Below are 17420 nucleotides of genomic sequence, written 5' to 3' on the forward strand. Positions count from 1 at the left end.
ACATCTGGCCCGTGCCAGTCATAGCACCCACAAAATGTTTGCACTCATGTCCTCTCTGTGTGTGTGTGTGTGTGTGTGTGTGTGTGTGTGTGTGTGTGTGTGTGTGTGTGTGTGTGTGTGTGTGTGTGTGTGTGTGTGTGTGTGTGTCCACCTCAATTGGTTAGTGTTTGAATTGAAATATATTCCTGACGAGGTGAGAAATTCCTCTCCATAAGATTCAGGAGGAGGAGCTGATGATTACACTATTCATTGGCTGATAAGAACTGATGGAGAGGTTAATAAGCTACACACCCAGGTCATCGCAGGCTTTTTACCGGGCTCTATGGAGGAGAAAGGAGGACATTGATGATGAAAATGGGAATTCGAGGTGGGGGATGAGTCAGGAGGAGTGCATCACTTGAGTATCTGTACGTCTGATAGACCTTCAAAAGTCTGTCAAAGTTCTCTTTGTCTCACAGTTTCATATTTTCAGCTTCACAGATGATAAAGTTTGTTCTTGTTAGAATGAACCTGTTTCCAGATGACCTGGAGGATGGGGATGCTTTGAAACGTTCATGTAAATCAGACTTTTATTTAGGACAGGATTTAAAGCTCTTCTACAGAATTTGGCCTCCAGTGTGTCCTTATGCGTCGATGTGTGCTTCCTGATAAAGTCATAATCTTCATTCTTTTACCAGCTTCCAAAAAGTGCCCACATTTGTAGAATAAAAGTTTTAACATTAAAATGGTCAAACCAGCGCTTTGTAATCACCACATGGCCCCGTTTGTTTTAATTTCCCACAATCCCCCTGGGTAACCCGAGGCAATAGACACCCCCCCCCCCCCCCCCCCACTGAGCTCAAGACAAAACAGACTAAACTCTCCTCTTTCACTTAGTTTGTTTCTCACACTGCCACTCACTACGTACCAGAAAAATACACATTTAAAGGATTTCACATTTAGTTTCTAAAGAATTTATTTAGGCTTGTACTCAGAAATACAGATGTTATTTGTGGCAATGATGTCATCCACCAGGACTTGGTTTTAAAAACTCAGTATTGTCATTTCCAAGGCACATCCTTCATCCAGGAGCGATGGGAGTTGGGGGGAATTAAAATGGAACCAGATCCAAACGGGTGTAGAGTTTTCCAGGTTATCATTTTGAATCTCTCCCTGTTGGTGTTGTAGCACGATCTGAAACCAAAAGTAAAGGCTTTTATTCTGTAAAACAGAAAAAAAAGCCTCCAAACAGGACCTTAGCATGGGGTCTCTCCCTTCTCATACCCACCCTCTCACCCACTCACCTTAATAATAAAGAGAGCCCCCTGTGGAAAGCAGCTAACACGAGCTGGTGAAGATCATGCTGGTAATAGGATGATGCCTTTTTGCCTTTTGTCATGAGATTATGAACAGGGATAGCCTCTCCTCTCCTCTCCTCCACTCCTGTTTCCTCTCCCCTCACACAGCTACAGACATCCTGGAGGGCTCTGTCGAGCTGGAGTGGAGACAGGCGTAGCTGAGGCTTTGTTGCTCTGCTTCTATGGTAAAAGGTTGGCTAATGAAATACCTTTTAGGGGGTATCGGCAGGTGAGCTCCCCAATCAGGCATTTCAGCTAAAACACACACAACCACACATCCCCTCGCCTGCCCCCTCTTGCTATATTAATTACCTGAAGTGCTCTGGCCTTGCAGAAAGCTCTCGATTCTGGCGCTTTCGTGCCTTTCTTCGTTCAACAGCCTAAAGAGGGGGTGCGACAAAAACACGGATGATAATAGAAGTAATGAACACAGGTGACAATAATGAGGAAGGTAATTGAGAAACGGGGTATGACAAGCCCCTTGATTTTCTCTTTTCCAGCCCCGAGCTAAGTGGGGACAGGTTGAAAATCATCTTATTTAGAGCTCAGTTAAATGGTTTGTGTGGCGCGTCGGAGGGAGCAGAGGTTTGTGACGCTAAAGCTAAAGCAAGCTGACAGGCATGGAGCCTAATGTGTGCGGGAGGCTGTCCACTTTACACTCCCTGTTCTTTTTTAATTGACATTGAGTACAGCCTGTCAAATACTTCTCTGCTGCTGTTCTCTACTATAGATGTATGAGTTCTGCCCTCATTACACGCAGCTTCGTGTGGTTTCTGCATGTTTGTGTGTCTCTTTGTGTTGTCTTCCCTGGCCTTCTCACCCTGGCTGTGGTCCGTAGTCTGCCTCTCTCTGATAATGTTTATTGATTTGTGGCAACAAAAAAAAAACACAATTTGATGGCATGAGAGAGGAAGGGAGGGAGCAGAGAGAGGAGTAAATGTGTGATTTTCACAGCATGGCTGCTTCTTTAGCACAAATAAAAAACATCCCAGGAGGTAGATTTGTTTTATTGTAATTGATGTTTAAACACTGAAGTTTCACAGCACAAGTTTGATTAAATATTTGCATCACCTCAATAAGAAGACGGATCTTGTACAAACACTCTCATCTCTTAGGAGGAGAAGATGTGTGCCTCTGTTTGAGCGGGTCCAAAGTAAAGATGTCTAATGTGATCATTTCATCTCTAGACTCTTTTTAACCTCTGAGGTGTCTGGAGGTTGATCTACCGTTAGCCTTCAGGTTCGCAGTGTTTGCTCAGAGGTGTGTGTGTGTGCATGCGTGCGTGCGTGTGTGTGTCTGTCCACAGGCTGTTGGAAAGAGAAGGTGTCACAGGAAATCTATTAGCTGAACAAACCCTCTGTTGGATGTTCAAACAGGAACCTAGAAAATGGACCTTTCTGAGTCTGTTACCTCATTATCACAGCTGGTACAGAAACAGATAGTTTTACTCATAAGTTGGACTACAAACACAACTAATATCACAAAATGCTAAATATTTCAGCTTTAAAAATACATTATAAAAATATTGGCAAACAAAGCCCACATACATTAAGCCCCCAGTAGTTTTCCTACTGAAACAGGAACACGCATCCCTAAACGTGTTACATTTATAACAACACAGAACACATCAGATCAGATTCAGTCTCTTAAACAGTAAAATCTATAAACAATTAGAATATGAATGGGCTCAGTGGTTTTGTCACTCATTTCAGAAAGTGAGTCATACATTATATTAATTTATATATTAACGCCCTTATCGTTTTGATGATTAAAACCCAACATTCAGCATTTCAGAAAATTTGAATATTGTCAAAAGTTTAATATTAGAAACTCCATGGTGTCGATTTATTCAGCTAATTGACTCCAAACACCTGCAAAAGTTTCCCGAGCCTCTAAATGGTCTCAATCTGGGTCAGGAGGACTCACAATCATGGCTGCTGGCCGAACAGACGTCCAGAAGGCCGTCAGTGACACTGTTTGTTCACAAGGAGGGGAAGCCACTGAAGGTCATTGCTAAAGAAGCTGCTTGTTCCCAGAGTGCTGCATCCAAGCATGGTCATAGAAAGGTTAGTGGAAGGACAAAGTGGGGTAGGACATCATCAACAGGGAGAACTGCATCCTTGAGAGCACTGTCAAGCTAAATGCATTCAGGAATCTGGAGGAGCCTTACCAGAAGTGGACTAAGGCTGGAGTCAGAGGATCAAGAGCTTCTACACACAGGCTACAAATGTCACGTTCCTCATGTCAAGCTACTCTTGAACCAGAGCTTCTTTGAAGATCTTTTGCATGTTAATTCTGTGTGTTTCATCCAACTGCATTCTTTGGTTCTTTTTCAACACAGCAACAGTTGTTTTTACCTTGTTTCGCTAACGATGAACGGAGAAGGAAGTGATGCTGCCAACAGTGGCGAAGCTCTGAGGAAGGCTGCAGTGTTAGCCAAAACGTCATCAAAACAACGTCAAAACACCTATTTTGGTGTGTTAAAGAACAAAGTAATGCAATCAGAGCTTCTTTGGGCGATTAAAGACCGATGCTCAGTGGTCCGGAGGCGTCTTTTCAGATTAAATGAGGTCTGTCGGTCATTTAGAAATCAAAGTGCCAAAGATTGGAGGAAGAGTGGAGAGACACAGAATCCATGTAGCTGAAGTCCAGAGTGAAGTCAGTAATGTCTTCTACAGGTATTAGTCCACTGTGTCTCGGAAGTCCATAATCAGTGCTGACGTCTATCACAACCTTTTAGAGCTCTTCATGTTTACATTTCTGTTTAAAACATCCTTTCTTATTGATCTAATGTAATATTCAGAGACTGAATTTGTTGTGTATAAGCCATAATGAGTATCAAATACAGCTGAACTTTACAATATCCCAGTTTTTTTAGATGCACATCGTATTTTATTCTAAAACAGGTAGCCTTCATTACATGAAAATGACCACATGGATTAAAGAAGTGAAAAACCAATGGATAATGGTTTAAAAGGCTAGCTTTGTGTGACAATAAAGGGACGTTTTGGCCAATTTAAAATGGGTTAATGTGCAAACAGTGTTGATAATTAATGCATTACCATTGTGGATATCTGCCCAAATGGTTAGAAGCTAACAGCTAGTTCAGACACAACCAAGGCCAAAGGGTTCTTGAATTAAAACTATTTTATAATCTTTTGCACCCTGGTATAGAGCTGTTCTTAATTCAATCAGCTTCATTAACAGACTCTGGATCCAAAGTACACTATAACAATAGCAACAAATAAGAATTTTTTAAAAAGTTAAGAAAAAGGAAACGAAGACAAATAATTCAAAGCAGACTGCAATACAGTGATGCCACAATTGTGACTGAAAACGGATAGTGCTACAGTTGACATTAGTCAGGCACTTAATGATTATATTGTCATATTGGTTTAGCCGACAGATAGACCTATACATCAGAATCCTCCACATTGCATGAAATGTATTTATCCCATAGAAAATCAAGTAGATTGCACTTTCCCAACGAGGTCTCTTTAGTAAAATTCTTAGACAATCATTATTGGCTACATTAAGTTGCCGAAGACTTGATTGTTTGTAGCAGGACCACAGGTATGCTGTATACTTAAAAGAGTATCTTTTTCACTACATTAGAGCACACACTGAACCTACTAATTAGCATATTGGCCTGTGCGTACATGCTACGGCACAGTCAATCATTATCATCATCGTCAGCCAAGTCATTGCAAATTAAATGCCCCAAATATTTGTAATTGCCACTCACTGCCAAGGTTTTACCACACAATGTGAACTGGAGAAACTGCAAACCTTTATCTTCCTTTGTTCTGCAAGTCATAATGACACTCTTGCTAGGATTATAATTGATGTCATAATCCAGTCCATATTCCGAACAAATATCTAAGAGTTTCTGTAGCCCCACACTAATAGATTGACAAGATCATCAGCATACATAAGATGATTGACTAGGGTTGAACCAATCATACAGCCAGTTCTGACATTTAACTTCACTGATAGTTCATCATACAGACTGAAGAGCACAGGAGAGAGAACCGCTCCTTGCTTTACCCCATTTGGTAGCATCAAAAGAAGCAGAGAAACTACCGCTCCACCTCACCTGCATGTCCTGATGAGCATACCAGTAGGCTAGGATTCTCAGAACATATTTATGTACCTCTCACTGATGCATTTTAATAAATACGGTAGCTTTAGATGGTTGACTCGATCAAATGCTTTAGAAGCATCAATAAAGCATGCAGAAGAGTTACCTCTTTTAAACGTTCTGATTATTTCTTTTAAAGCAAATATGCATAAACCTTTGCAGTGCTTTGGTTTGAATCCAAACTGGTTTTCAGTAGAATAGGTGAAATTCTTTAGCCTACAGAGCAATACTTTTTCCAGAACCTTTGACACAATGCTTGCCAGAGCAATAGGCCTGTAATTATCCATGCTCCCTACTCTACCATTTTTATTTGACATTGTGTCCTTTTTTTTTTAGTATTTTAGATGGTAAGTTACCATATAATCCCATGTCAATAATGGAAGAATGAAAACAACAATGCAGTTGTAGCATTTTAGAAGATAAAGGTAGCATGGATTGTTTTGAAATTTTAGAGATTGCATCTGTTTTAAGATGACGGTAATCAAACAATAGCCTTGTAGCTGTTCATTTGGTCAGAGACTGATTGTATAAAGTTACACACTTTAAAATGTTCACAAATATGCCCAAATCTGTCTATTTGATTCAGTTGTTCATTGCACTAGCGCCCCCTTGTGTGCTGGAGGTTTATTTCTTGTCAGCTGTAGGTTGTAGTCTGCAATTATATGTCATCTTTGTGACGCGTTCAAGTGACAGTTTTATATTTTGATGTTTGCAGTTGTGAGGCATTGATGTTTTGGTTTTCAGTTGTTTTTTGCCATTCTAGTTGATCACTCATCTAATTTAACTTATGATCATTTATAATAGTATCAGAGCTGTTTGTACACCTTTGAGTAGGTTTAGCAGAATCTTAAAACGTTATTAATTTGCACCAAACCTCCCTCTCTCTCTTTCTTCACCTCTTTTGTGAGTCGCAAAGCAAGCAGTGGTTGACAGATGACACCAGTGGAAAAGGCACGCATTATACCAAACTGTGAGAGGAGGCTTTCTCTCAGTCTTTTTCTCAATTTTACTTTTCTTCTTTTTCTGTCTGGGGGGAGGAAGAAGGAAAGAGGTGAGACCATGAATCGGTTAATGTGTTCCATTCAGCAGACATTATACACAGGTTCAATAAAGCAGGAATCTGCTCTATACTCTAGGACCATTGTGCCATTGAGGGCGGCTAAAAAGGCCTCGTCCAAGACTCCATGGAGGAAAAAAGCCCTCAGGAGCACTTGAGTAGAGAGCAGAGGAGAATAGGAGAGAGCAGAGGAAATCACATGTGCATTTAAAGACTAGAATGGAAGGTTTGATTTGTACTTCGTGGGTTTTGGATCGCAGCGACGCTTTGCCTGAGCAAAAATTCTGCTTTTGAAGTATGACATGAAGAAGGATGATGAGAAAAATGGTGTCAAACTGTTAAATCAGATTTACTTGAACTTGTTTTATGACTGAGGCTGAATCTGAGAGCTCCCTAACCTTAACAAGAGACTCTTCTACTCACATTAATTAAATCAAGACTTCAGCAGGCTGCTAACACACACACACACACACACACACCCTCTGATTAGAGCGGCCCATCATGCATATTCACATCAGTGCAGCCTTTTAACGAGCTCTTACCTAATCACAGGAAACAATGTTCATCCTGTTCTTTTTATTCCTTCTTTTCTCGTTTCCTTTTATGCGAGTTTGGCTTTCATCTTCCCTGATCTCCCGCTGATATCCAACGCTGGGATGGAGAGAGCGATGGGGGAGACTCACGCGCCTCTCGAGCCTTAAATAAACTACAACTAAAAAAGTGACTCCAACCCACGAGACAAGTTCGACTTTATCTCCTCCCTTTCCCTCCCCCTAGTTGTTCTCCTCCTCCCCTCCTCCTCCCCTCTTTTATACATGTCCGATACACAAATTGGATTAGCAGCTATTGGATTAAATGACAAAATGGTGGGATAAGAAATGAGATGAACGTGCTGTGATCACAGCTTTTAATGCGTTTCTCTTTCTGTTTCCTTTCATTTGCATCTGTTATCCAAGATCCGTCCTTCAAGGGACGACGTTCCAGGCATGAAACAGATGCAGCATTTCATCCTGTTAATGGAATTCATCATATTTAAGCAAATAAAGCGATCAGTTAGATCTCCAGTTTTACATTTAATCACCTTTAAAACAGATCAAAATTGGTTATTTGTCATACTTAGGCACCAATTCCTGCCTGCATTGGATGCAAATGGCATCAAAGCCAAGCATTTTAACATCTCATTGCTAAAAAAAACATTGAATAAATTAGTAAACATAATAATTATTAACCCGCTGAATGTGAAGAGCAGACTGACCACCTCGGGGTGATGGCTGTCTCACTCTAATTTGGCTACAGAGGCTCCCTGTGGACTCTTTGCTTCTCCTTAACTATGTCTCAGATGGATTTTAACTGGTGGCGATCCACCAGCCTTCTCCCTCCACCCATTCCGTTTGTATCATCTTATCCTGTTTTGTGGGACGGAGTGAAACAAGAGAAGAGGCAATCAGACAGCGGGGTTGTTGGAATATGTCTATCAGTTGTATCTCAGGTCCGTGTGTGTGTGTCTCAGATGATCCTATCTTCTGTGTTCCTCCCCACACGGGCAGCGGACACTAAAGGCGATATTAGAGGTGATAGAGTTTTCTGTAGGTGAGGAAAGCCCGTTTGTCTCCATCAGGCGCGTTCCTCTCAGGCTTTGATGTTCTGATCAAACATGGCATCGGTGCCAGTTTTCATACTTCGGCCTGGGCCGGGTTTGGCCCGCTCCTGCTCCGTGTTGAGCGCTGAGGAGTGGCGTATGAGGCGAGCAGCAAGACTCTGGATGCCACCTGCCAAGCTGGCAGATGCTTTGATCCAAGATGGTCCCCAGAGAGCCAGCATGGATCCACAGTGTCTCAGAGCCAAAGGCTGGATTCACAGACAGAGTCAGCGCTGCTTGCCAGGGATATTTACCCCGTTTGTCTTCATACGAAACAACATTCAGCAGTTTTCCTGTTTGGAGCATATGGAAGCATATAGAAGAGCTCACTCCAGTTTCTGGTTGTGAAAAACATTCAGGTTTTTACTCTTATTATCAATCTCTTATTATGTAATCAATGATTGCTTTTCAGTAATGGAAGAGATCAGAAACATTTACTTTACTAATTCATCTTTTACAAACACGTTAGCATAAAGTTGAGGCTCAAACAGGAAATAGAGCTCTGTCTCTAAGAGTCAGGTGGCATCAGGAGGTCAGACTTCAATCCTGAAGGATGCTGAGCTGCTGTCCTCTCTCCTCACCCATCCACTCCTCCTTCCTTTTACCTCTTCCTCACCTCCTTTTCTCCTTCTTTGTCTCCTTTATCCCACCTTTCCTCTGACCTCTCTGCCTCCTCCTCTCCCTCCCTTCCTGCTTTTCAGGAAACGTGGCTGCTGTCTGGCTATCGGTGGGGGATATAGCTTTATAATCCCCCTCGTCTTCCAGCCCGCCTCGCCACAATGTCACAGGAGCTTAATATTTGCCATTATTATTTGCTTGTTTTATTTGACTTGGAGGCAGCACAATGACCTGTCAGCGCAGGCTTTATCCCCCCTCCGAGTGTCGTCCATTTCAAAGTTGACTACAGTAATCCACGAGCCCCCGATTCAGCTTAAATCCTGAAGCTTCCTTTCATTCGCTCGTTTCCTCCCCCCTCCTCTTAAATGAAATTACATACATCTGCCGGCTTGGAGTATCACAAATGTCCACACGCTCGCCGGTGTCCACATGCGCACAAATCCACGTTTCTGCCTTTTGTCATCAGTAACGCCGCGGTCCCATACTCCTGCTGCTCGCTCGGCAACGTGCGACTGTGGCGGGAGACAGCAAAAATAAATACTTGGTTTAACCGAAAGTCTTCATGAGGTCCTGGGCTGGTTTTGTCATGAAAGCATCAGATTGAAATTAGAATGAAGTAAATTGGTTAAAATTTCATAAAAGCTGCAGGGTTAACTTTAAAAAAGGGTTAAATTTTACTTTGAACTATTAAGTTCTGATTTAAAATCTTATTTATTTTGAATTGTTAACCGTGTCAGGATGACTGACGCTGAACCATCCTGTACAGAAATAAAAGAGACTGAGGAGAGATAATACCATAAGCCCTAAAACGCCTCCTTTCATCCATCCTTTTGTCAGATTAATGCTGCCGCCGCTGTTTACACTGACTCTTAAGTGTCGCGGAGCCAACAGCTGATTGATCTGATCACAGGAAAATCTATTCCCACACTAAATGTCTGAACCACAGCTGGAATAAATCAACTGTATTTACAGTTTTGTTAAATATGAGGCTGAAAAGATAATGGGCTAAATAATAAATACATCTAGGATGATTCAGTCTATTTTACTCCTAAATAAACCAGCTTCAGACTTCTTCTTTAACCCTGCTCCATCTCATAAACTTTTAGAAAAGATCACGTCAGACAACAAAGGCTTGACTGCTGTGGATGTGCCTCGTCATTATCAGCTGTTTGCATCCTGCTGCAGCCTGTAAGCAAGTTAGTGCATGGAGCTTTAGCCCCAGGCGTGGGCTGAGCTTACATTAGCCATGCATCTAGCTCACTATGCTGAACAGGTATTACACCAAGAGGAAGAGGGCTGTTTGAAGGCCCGCTGAGTGATTGGTGGGATATGCTTTTGCCCTACAGTGTGAGGCTTCGCTCTGTAAAGACGCTCGACGGTAATCGGCAAGCTAATCCCGCCCCTGTTGAAGCCGTATTGACGTTGTGAAGACGCGGTGTGGAGTGTGTGAATGTTTACACGAGGAGCGCGTCGTGCTGACGCTGCAGTGACTCTATCTGCTTTTTCATATCAGCTGCATTTGCGTGACTGGTGCCTTTCAAGATGTGTTTGTTTTTATTTTTCAGGCAACAACAAGGAGGAGGAGGAGGCCATGATGCAGGAGTGGTTCATGCTGGTCAATAAGAAGAACGCCCTCATTAGGAGACAGAACCAGCTCTCTCTGCTGTACGTACCCATCTGATGACATCTGTTAAAGCTTTTAAAACACTTTTAAACTCTTTTAACAAACACAACTCATAAACGTGGTTAACACTTTTTTTAAAATAATCGCAAAACACTTTGAATGTTTCATTTGACCAACTGGAGGCGGAACTTGACTCCTTCCTGATCTGAACACCTGGAAATGTGTGTGCCCCCACCCCACCCACCCACTATTGAAGTGTTCACACACACCCTTCTCTCTCCTCATTGATTTACATGCAGAGGGGATATGAAATCAATAGAAATGTGGCAATTGCTGCTCTATCTCTCTAGTCTTTTTGTATGTGGTCAGCTGTGACAGGTGGAGACACACACACACACACACACACTCTGTCATATTATAGTTTTTTTTTCATTTGTGGGATTTCAAAGAGTGCGAGTGGCGAGGAGATTGAAGTATTCATAATCACATTATATCGTGGGAAAGGGGAGGCTTTTAAAGTGGCCAATTGACAGAAGGGCTGATTATTAGCCTCTCTGTTCTCTCTTTACGGAGGGCGAGGAGAAAAGGCATCTGTGAAGGACAAATTCTATTAGAGAGCAAATTAGCTCATTTTTTAATACAGCTGAAAAAGGAAAGAATTCAATTTGGTCTGCACACACACACACACACACACACATTTTCAGCCCTTTTCCTTTAACTCTGTTTATTGTCTCACACACACCCAGGGCTGTGCTCTATGAGTATCAGTTATGTGCAGTAGATTATTGTGAAGCAGGAGAAGGTTCAGGCCAGTGGCTGAATCGATGTTTATTGCAGGTTTCTTTAAGTACTTAATGATTTAGTCATTAACATATTGATGAACTTTATGTGTGTGTGTGTGTGTGTGTGTGTGTGTGTGTGTGTGTGTGTGTGTGTGTGTGTGTGTGTGTGTGTGTGTGTGTGTGTGTGTGTGTGTGTGTGTGTGTGTGTGTGTGTGTCTAACTTGCCACAGGGAGAAGGAACATGATCTGGAGAGACGATTCGAGCTACTGAGCAGAGAGCTGAGGGCCATGCTGGCCATCGAGGGTGAGAAGATGTTTTTATTTTTTTGTCTTTCTGTCGTAAACAAAACGATTTTACCAGATGTTCCTGCAGAGTTGAAGACTAAAGGAAACAAACCGCATCAGATGTAGATTTAACAGTTTTGTTTGTTTATTTATTTGGTTTGTTTTTGTTGTTGCCTCTCGATCCGCCTCCAATGAGGGCCCAAAGCAGAACTATTTGAATTCTGCATCTGCTTCTTGATGAGGATTAAGATTCCAGGGATTTCACCCTCTGATACTTGATCAATGCTATCTGTTTCCCAGCCAGACCCGACTAGCCGAGGCCTGATTTGAAATCCAGCCACGGCTGCATAGAGCGAGTGTTTGTGCAATAAAAACGAAAGGTTTTTTATTATTAGAAGCCTGTTTAACCAGACTGCAGCCAGAATAGCAGCCATTGTGTCACCACGGAGTCGTCAGAGGGAACTTTAATCCCCTTCGACTGCATCTTCTGTGGGGAAAATGAACCTTTTGCCAATCAATGCTAATTGATTTTACTATTCGACATTGACCACAAACACACCCTCCTCCCAGCCAGCAGACAGCCATTGTAATTTCACCAGCCACCTGATAAGCTACCTGCTCCATCATAAATCAATTGTAATTAGCGGGAGGGGAGGTGTGTCAGGCAGCATGGTAGTTGGGGTCGATGTGTGTTCCTAACAGGAATTCTGTGTTTTCTTAACTTTTCTACTGCTGTATGTTTTAGTTTGTATCTCCAGTCCTCATTTAAATGGTTTTGTGTTGCTGTGATGCTTTTTGTGTCATGTGTAGGGTATGTCTGCTTGTGTGAGAGCAGAGATGGTGTGTGAGCTGAGGAGAGGAGGTGGTGTGTGCTGTGTCACCGCCGTCCTCTGCCTTCATGTGGACTTGTTGGGTTTGCAGCTGACTAAACTTATCATGTCTCCCTGAGGGAGACACTTAACATTCACAGGCTCGTCCTCCCTGCTGCAGCCTCAGATAGTCCTGAGCTGCTGGCAGGATCTGTGTGTGTTGTCATCTCACAGGTGTGTGTGTGTGTGTGTGTGGCTTTTATTTGGTGCTTGGGAGGGTCTATTGAGCAATGGTCGGGAGGGCGAGTAATTGTTGATTTGGTCGGTCGGTCAGTGACACAGACACAGAGAGCGATGGGAGAAGGTGAGAGAAAAACACATCTGTGATACACCTGCCCACACACACACCCTGCTGAGAAAAATATATACCTGCTCTCAGTCAAACACAGCTCTCTTCCCCTGAATGACTCTAAAATAAAGTGCAGGTCACAGTGGAACAGCTGATTCTGTAAGAATTAATCATAGCAGCACCATTATGAACATTTAACGTTAACATCATTACGAATAAAGATGCCTTTTATCTGCAGATTTTTACATTAGAAGGTTTTACCAAAATCACTTTGATGTCATTATTTTAGTGATAAAAGAAACAAATAAAATATATTTCTTTGCATTTCAGAGAATAAATTTACCACTTTTTGAGGTTTGAAACAGCTATTTTAACTATTTTGAAAGAACTTAAAGCACTAAGGCAAGGAAATGAGCAAATGTTTAGAGACACTTTGGAAAGTGGAATTTCACACAGCAGTCAGATCCTGGTGTAGATTACTGACATCCACCAATTTATATAGAAGAAGAATCATGATCATCATTTAAAACTAAACTCCTGCATGGTGAGCATGCCCAGTGATGACCATGCTGCCATGAGTGCCACGCTCTCGTCTCCCTGCTGCTGAGTTCATCCATGTGCCCTCTTTATCTGCTTACCGAGTCACACCTATGCCTGCACACACACACACACACACACACACACACACACACACACACACACACACACACACACACACACACACACGCACACACTCACACACACATGGGCTCCTTATGCGAGCTAAGACACAACTCGTGAGCGTGTGTGTGTGTTTAAAGTGGACGCCCTGCCGCTGTCTAAAAGGGATTTATGCATAACCGGGTCCCTGAGTTTTTCCTGCTACGGTTTGATATGATAAGCCTTTTTTATATGTTTAAAATCAATATGTAATCCTATGCAGGAGCTTATCCCTCTACACACACACACACACATCGTTTGTAAATCTATTTGAGCTTTGTAACACATCGGGGCGGTGCGTTTCAGACCCTGATTGATTAGGTGCACTATGCAATCCTATCACGTGGGCAACTTTTGATGATGTCGCCGACTCTTTCAGGGTTACAAGTTGACTGAAACCAAAGATAACGAGCGTCTTTACGGGAATTCAGGAAATGAGTGTCCCACGCAGAGAGGACGTCCCTGCCTGTTCATCCAGTCTAAAAGAACGGTTTATAAATGTCAGAAGGCTCCTGATCACGTACTTCCTGCTACTCTAATTCTTGAGCGCTGAAAACATTCTCGTTTGTTCATTTCCATGCTTGATGTTCCAAATTTATTCCTACAAAGTTCACAAAATGTCTCGATCCTCACAAGGGGTTCCCAGTTTCATCGTGGGCCATGAGGCTTTTGTCTCAAAGTTACCTCAGACTGTCTCAATCTGTGCGTTTAAAAGCTGGTAGCCTTTATCCTAGTTTACATGCAGGTGATGACATGCGCCCTTTCACGTCCATATTCTTCCAGTTAGCATTTAGCAACACAAACAGTAAACTAATGCTGGTGAGAGTAAAGCAGACGGAGAGAAAACAGGAAAGGCCGAAGGAATGGACAACAACGCTGCAGCACAGCTTATTTGGTACGTACAGCGCTGTCTGATGGTTATGTGTTACTTCATGGTGATGATATTATCAGAAGGCCGTTTCTACAGTCTCGCCTCTTCTGGATGGTGAGTGTCCGATGGTACCAACTCGACTAACTTCAGCCAGACTAACACGTTAGACTAAATAATGTCTGTTTAAGGTGATAGTTCGCTTTACTGACTGTGATTCCATCTCCAGGTGCACTGATTCTGGTTTCTGAGCAGGTGTTAACATTCACGTTTGTCCCAATCGGCTAATATTAACGTTTCTATTGACCCTATGCGCGTGACGTCACGCCACTCACGTGACCGCCCCCTTCGCCATGATGGACGGCAAAAAGAGCCTTTACACCCGTAGAAACTCCAGTGAAGCTAGTCAAAACAAGGCAGTTTGTAGCCTTTTATGGCTTTTATTTAGTTGGTGTGACAGTAAAATGGTTTTAGCTTGCTGCGTGGTTGGCTTTACTAACAGACAAGGACGTAAACTCAACTCGTTTTTTCTTTTTAATAACTTTGATGGAGACTGTCCCGCCCATAGACTGTCTCTCCTCTGGAGACACTTTTTGTCTCTTGAATCCACTTGGACTTGAGCCAAATGCAGCTCTCGGAGGCCTTTAGCTGGAGAATGGGAAGCAGAGAGCAGAGGAACGACAGGACGAGTTTAAATGTCCGTAGGTGTGAACGTCTCTGGGGAATGTGGTCTGTCGGCTTGTGGAGCCTCCGATCCTTTAACGCGGCATCGTCATGTGGTGTGAGACAGAGAGCGAGGCAGGCAGCTGCATGTCGGACGGTCTCTCCCAGCTTTGGACCAGTTTGAATAAATGGGGGGGGGGGGGGGGGGGGCATTCTTGCGTGCCTTGTGTAGACTCACATGGTTACTGGTGAGGTTCATCTGAATGTGAGTCATACACTCCTCAGTCTTCAACCTCTCTCTCGCTCTCTGATGGAGGGGGCGGGGCTTGTGCAGTGGGGGGGCAGCTGCAGGGTGATTTGTTTGTTCCTAGTCTCTGGTTACCCAGCCTGCCCCACTCTGGTGTTGCCTGGTCACGTCTCTCATCGACTCTCCTTATTGTTTACCTTCCTAATGAGGGGGGCGGGACTCTGAGACATGTGATTGACAGGCCAGCCCCTCCCCCTCACAAATCAACCAGGACTTTAGCTTTTAGGCAGAGAGCTGCTCTGAAGGAGGAGGAAGAAATATTTCTGTTAATTTAATACCTCTCAGTGTTTCGTGGGGAAGTTCTTTCTTTCTTGTTGGACGGCTTATGGAGGACGGTTGTGGGAGAGTTGTGACGGATGCAGCGGCACAAATTCCTGTCAGACAATTATCTCAAGTTATGTAAACCTGATGACTCATTCGCTTTTCTGGCTTTTCTCTGTCTTAAATTACCACTTGTGCGCTGTATTTGCGCACCCTTTAACTTTGTTTCTTTTTAATGATTAAATAGTATTTTCTGATTTTAATGTTGCTGTTCTTACAAATGGGAAGCACACGGAATTGCCTCTGTATGAAATGTGCTGTATAAATAAAGCTGCCTTGCCTTGTGAAAAAAGAAAAGTAAACTGTTCAGTAGCAGGTTTGGACGTATTTGGAGTGTTTTCCACTCCTTCGTGATCAGATCAGAGTAGATTTGCTTCTCAGAAAGAACAGAGAAGAAGAAAGGAAGAAGAGGAACGTAGAGAGCCAAATATTGAGACTGTGTTTGTTTCGCTTCGTAGTCGACTTCAAAGTGACGAGCAGAGCCAATGGAGAGAGAGCAGACCTTTCAGGACAAACACACTGGGCGCAGTGTGACACACACACACACACACACACACACAGTTTTACTCGAGGAGGGGGAATATTTATTTTTTATAAAGCCACTCTTATTTTGGGACTGACATTTTACAACGCCCCTTTTATTCCTGATCAATCAGGGGTTAAATATTGATTGAGGGGAAAGTTGCTGCTGTGTTTGAATCTCTGGGATGAAACGAAGGTTTTTGTTTTGTGTGTGTGTGTGTGTGTGTGTGTGTGTGTGTGTGTGTGCGTGTGCGTGCGGAGGGGGTGTACTTTCTCACACTGAGCTGAGGAGAAGCTGGAGATTTGCTGCCTTCCTTAAGCTGTGAGGCAGCAGAATAAATCTGCACACTGAAGTGTGTGTGCTCTTTATGGGAGCATGTTCCCAGCAGAGGAGGTGAGGCCCATTCTGGAATCATGTTGGATCTCGTTCTGCGGTGTGTGTGTGTTTATTTTTGTGAATAAATGTGTAAAGAAATTTTATGACATTAATATTGCTTGTCTGGAGTTTTTGGAGCACAGGGAAGGAGGAGCGCTGCCCCGGTGCTGGCTGAATGTGGAGCGGAGGGCGCCAGGCGGATATTTGAGCCCCAGGAGTGAGTGCTCTCCTGTGGGTAGCCCCCCCCTCCCTATCCTCCTCCAGGGGGAGGCTGAGGGGATTTGGACCAGGGTCCCACCTGGATCCCGTGGGGCCCTGTGGGGCCCCTTCCTGCAAAGACCCTGGAGAACTGAGACTAGGATCAGGGCTCACCTGCTTGTTTGTTTGTTTATTTAACAGATCGTGTCTCCAATGCAACGGATTTAAAAGTTTCAAAAATGATTCTCCTTCACCAGGATTTCTGGTCTTTTTGTAAACAACCAGAGAAAGGTTCTAGTCTGATGGTCCTGTGGGAAAATGAGTCCTCATATCAGTGCATCATGGATCTGCACATTAACATCACAATATGACTCAAGTGTGTTTGCTCGGGACTGCATTACACACACACACACACTGGAGTGTGTTTGTCACATTACTCTCACACACCAGGTCTCTGTCTCGTTTCGTCAGGGTCACACAAACTTTTACCACACCTTGTCCATGATGGGTCAGCGGGAGCAGATCCTAAGACACACGAGTGTCCGTCGTTTGAAAATGGCTTCCCTGGGAGTTCTGGTTTTGTGGAGAATCCATTGTGTTGGTTTGTTTAACAACTTATTTTTTTAATCCTTGGAGTCTGAAGGTTTTCGTGTCTCTGGTGTCACAGATTGGCAGAAAACCGAAGCCCAGAAGAAGCGGGAGCAGTTGCTGCTGGATGAACTGGTCATACTGGTCAACAAACGGGACGCGCTGGTCAGGGATCTGGATGCCCAGGAGAAAGAGTAAGTTATCCATGGATCCTTCTGCATCCCTTCAGGTCCGGTA

At 43.3% G+C, this 17420-nt stretch overlaps 1 protein-coding gene and 1 long non-coding RNA gene across 11 annotated transcripts in view; one reads left to right on the forward strand and one right to left on the reverse strand.

Annotated features, from left to right (window-relative positions):
* Window positions 1-17420, forward strand: part of ehbp1 (EH domain binding protein 1) — a 225295-nt gene that overhangs the window by 206975 nt on the left and 900 nt on the right. For all 10 annotated transcript variants that reach the window (XM_070542571.1, XM_054750382.2, XM_015944984.3 and 7 more), the window contains 3 exons: window positions 10358-10457; window positions 11429-11502; window positions 17263-17377. In XM_070542571.1, coding sequence (XP_070398672.1) covers window positions 10358-10457; window positions 11429-11502; window positions 17263-17377 — 289 coding nt within the window. The remainder of the gene's footprint in view (window positions 1-10357; window positions 10458-11428; window positions 11503-17262; window positions 17378-17420) is intronic.
* LOC107376061 (uncharacterized) lies at window positions 938-7334 on the reverse strand. Its single transcript, XR_001571762.3, has 4 exons — window positions 7078-7334; window positions 1650-1717; window positions 1284-1474; window positions 938-1173 (listed from the first exon to the last, which is right to left on the reverse strand). It is a non-coding gene; the product is annotated as an uncharacterized lncRNA (long non-coding RNA).

Source organism: Nothobranchius furzeri, chromosome 12 (assembly GCF_043380555.1).
Source record: "Nothobranchius furzeri strain GRZ-AD chromosome 12, NfurGRZ-RIMD1, whole genome shotgun sequence".
In the NCBI taxonomy this organism is placed as follows: Eukaryota; Metazoa; Chordata; class Actinopteri; order Cyprinodontiformes; family Nothobranchiidae; genus Nothobranchius; species Nothobranchius furzeri.